The 3,413-nt window shown below is 57.5% G+C and overlaps 1 protein-coding gene across 1 annotated transcript; it reads left to right on the top strand.

Moving 5' to 3' along the window:
• The first annotated feature begins 220 nt into the window (after positions 1 to 220).
• CATSPERZ (catsper channel auxiliary subunit zeta) lies at positions 221 to 3,003 on the top strand. The gene is made up of 5 exons (XM_060159915.1): positions 221 to 241; positions 498 to 849; positions 1,723 to 1,802; positions 2,016 to 2,082; positions 2,810 to 3,003. Exons 1-5 carry the CDS (start codon positions 221 to 223, stop codon positions 2,917 to 2,919), a joined length of 630 nt encoding a protein of 209 aa, XP_060015898.1. The 3' UTR covers positions 2,920 to 3,003.
• The last annotated feature ends 410 nt before the right edge of the window (positions 3,004 to 3,413 follow it).

Here is a 3,413-nt window from a genome sequence, read left to right as displayed (position 1 = left end):
ATCTGCCAAGATGGGCGGTGCGTCCATCCTCGGTACAGCTATGGGGGCAGGGATGGGGAGACATAATGGCATCTAGTGTGGAGGGCTGTAGCTTGAACCTTCCCCGCGCGAGACCCCCATCGCCATTCTGGACGGGACCCTGCCCCTCCCCCTTCCTGGAGCGTGACCCCCTCCGCCTCGCCCCGAGGCCTTTGGCGACTGGGTCCGTTGGGGCAGAGCCATGGAGGAAAAGCCTTTCAAAGTAAGAACTCTTCCTGGTCCTCCTCACCCTGTCAGCCCCCAGACTCATCCTAGGTCCACCCCGGGCCCCTCCCTGGCTATCCTCTCACTCAGCCCTGGCTCAGGGCAGCTCCCAACCATCACCCCCTCCCCATCCCCACCCCGGCAACTGAGTCTCGGCCCTGGATGGGCTCAGGATCCCCTCCCCCCAGCCTGCTCTTCCTTTCCTCCCCAATTCCCCACGACCCTTGGCTTCCCTCGGTGTATGTGGCCCACAGGCGTTGGCCAAGTCTTCGGGCCACCGTGGCTCAGGCAAGTCGAGCCCGCACGACATTCGGAATCTGTGCACCACGGCCACGCAGTCGCAGCCGAAGCTGAATGTACCGCTGCCTACTGTCCGTGAGGACTCGGAACTGGAGGGCAGCAGCGTAGGCAGCAAGACTTGCTGGTCTTACAACCAGAAGGCTGGCCACGACTCGGACGGTGGCTGGGAAGAATCGGATGACGGAGAGGACAAGGACAGCTTCAAGCCAGAGGAGCTGGACGAGCACGCCTTGATGGAGCTGGAGATGCGCCGCGGCAGCTCCCTGGGAGGCCCTTTAGAGGAGGACGATTCCAAGACCGACGACGGTCAGTGTGGCTTCAATGGGCTGTGGGCGCCCACAGGGCAGGGGGATGGCCAGGGCCTCAGTTTCTATTGCTGTAAAATGGGGGAAAACTGTGGGACCCAAGTTTCTAGGATTCCCTGGAAGGGGCGCCAACGCTAATCTTCCACGCTTTAAATCAACCAGACCTTCTAGGAATGCCCCCTACCGGGCAGGCGTCGTACAAAGTCCTGGGGTCATAGAGACGAGCAGGAAAATGCGCAAAGGCAGCGCGGTAGGACCTGTGTTTTTAATGGAATCACCCGGATAGTTGAAAGGAGGGAGTTAATGCCTTTTCTGTGGATTTGCGCTGCTTGAGGAGGTGCCTGTCTTTCATTCATTAAGTCATTGGTTACAATTTTTAAGTATTTACTTCCTACTTTGCGCTGTGCGCTGATTGGGACATGCCTCCCTTTCTCCTCACCACCTCTGCTCTCCAGCCCTTCATCAGGGAATTGGAACATATAACAATATAACAACTGCCATTTGTTGAGCACTTGCTGTTGTGCCAGGCACTGGGCTTCCCTTGCATGATCGCCTTTAAACTTCACAACCTCCATATGGCGCCATTCTTATTATCCCATTGTACAGATGAAGAACTTGAGGGTCAGAAAGTCAGTCACTGGCCTTAAGTCTCACAAAGTGGGGCAGTCATAACTGGAACCTCGGAGGGTGGGACAACAAAGCCCAGGCTTTAAACCAGTGTCCCATCCTGTTTCCCACTAAAGTGGCACCTGGAGCTGGTCTCTGAAGGCCCCCCACCCCCACCCCGGCCAACATGCCTACCCATACATCCCCTCTGCTCCGGGGAAGTCTCAGCAGTCTGCAGATGACTGATCCCTTTTTTCTCTTCTCCCAGAAAAGTCTTCTTCAGTGTCATCACTCAATATCTCGAAGCACACACCCCATCGAGCCTACTGGGTGGAGCAGCAGAGCAGGGTTGGAGGCACCCAAGGAGACTGGGGAGTTTAGTGGGGGGTGGGGGATGGGCAAGTTGGGGGTTTCAGGGGTGAGAGGGTGGGGGGGCTTTGCAGGGTGGAGGGGCAGGCAGGTCGGTTGAGGGTCTTGGGCCTGGAGGGGGCAGGTGGGGCATTTCAGCTGTGGGCAGAGCTGGGGTCCCTTGTACATCTGAGTCTCTTGCTGCCTCTCCAGCTGCCCCTGCCCCTGACTGAACTCATGGAGAATGAAGCCCTGGAAATCCTCACCAAAGCCCTCCGGAGTGAGCCTCCCCACTCCCCATCCCCCCAGCTCCCACAAGAGACTTGGGGGATTTGGTAGGGCTTCGGCCTGTGGGAGTGGGGTTTCAGGATGTGTCTGCCCTGTCAGATTCCCTTACCACCCACAAATATCCCAGAAGCCCCATGAAAAGTAAAAAGTTAGGAGACTGGGCACAGGGAGACCCAATGGGGACAGCATGGGGTGACCGTCAAGGGCCTGGGCTCTAGCCTCAGTGCAGCCCCTCTCAACCTGATGTAGGTTTTCTAAGGCTATTTCTTCACTTGCCCATTGGGGATGACAGCCTTTCTGTGGCCTTGGCCCCTCCCTGGTTGCTGTGAGGAGCCTTTGGACAGTGGATTATTTGAGTAAACTTCCTTTGATTTGCCCTGCTTAGTTTATGAATGTGGGGGTGGGGTGGGGAGGGCTAATGGCTGAGACTGGGTGGTCGAAGCGGTGTCCCAAAAGCTGCCTGCTCCCAGTGCCCTAATTCAGGCCGGCAACATCTTCTCTAAACTTGCCTTCCTCATCCATCCTCCACTCCAACACCCCCATCCTACTCTGAATCCCCCATCTGTTTGGAGCACAGGTCTATGACTTGACCATTCGAAACAAACAAAACAGGCAGGTCCCAGTACCCTGGAGATCCAAAGTTCCCCAAAGAACAAAGACCAGCTCCTGGGGGAGGCCATGCCCCTGCTCACTGCCCTGAGTTGGGTTCTGCCCTCCAGGTTACCGATCGGAGATCGGCCGGGACCACTTCCTGACCAAGCAGCTGCAGCGATACATCGAGGGGCTCAAGAGGCGCCGGAACAAGAGGCTGCAAGTCATGGTGATCTGAGAGCACCGCCTCGGGCTCGAGTGACCGCCCGACTCCAGCCCTGGTCCCAGATCCAAGCCCGACCCTGTCCATGTGGATTTTGAGCCTTAGAGAAATAAAAGAGTCTTCTGTACATGGTCCGTGAGTCAATGCGTAGCTGCCCGCGTGAGGCGGACGCACGTGGCTCCGCCTTTCCCTGTGACCTTCACTCGGTCACCGCAGTGACCTTGAGCGTTCTCGGTTCGGGCCCTATCGGCTCCGCCTTCCCGGGACTCGAAATCCAGGACTTCTTGCATGCATTAGGTCTGCTTCTCCCACTCCGGGTTCAGCAGCTTTGTGGGGATATTGGGTGAGAGGTCCAAGTGCCCCGATTGTGTTATCCTGGGGGAAGGCGGAAAAGGGAAAGGGACAGCACCTCATATCTAATTTGGGCGTGCTAGGCTCCGCCCCTCATGCATATGCAGACACCCTATCCCCCCCCCCCCCCGCGCTGGTCCCGCCCTCTTATCTACATA

This window comes from Lagenorhynchus albirostris, chromosome 9 (assembly GCF_949774975.1).
Source record: "Lagenorhynchus albirostris chromosome 9, mLagAlb1.1, whole genome shotgun sequence".
Lineage (NCBI taxonomy): Eukaryota > Metazoa > Chordata > Mammalia > Artiodactyla > Delphinidae > Lagenorhynchus > Lagenorhynchus albirostris.
Note: the sequence above shows the minus strand (reverse complement) of the source record. Positions and strands in the feature narration are given on the sequence as shown.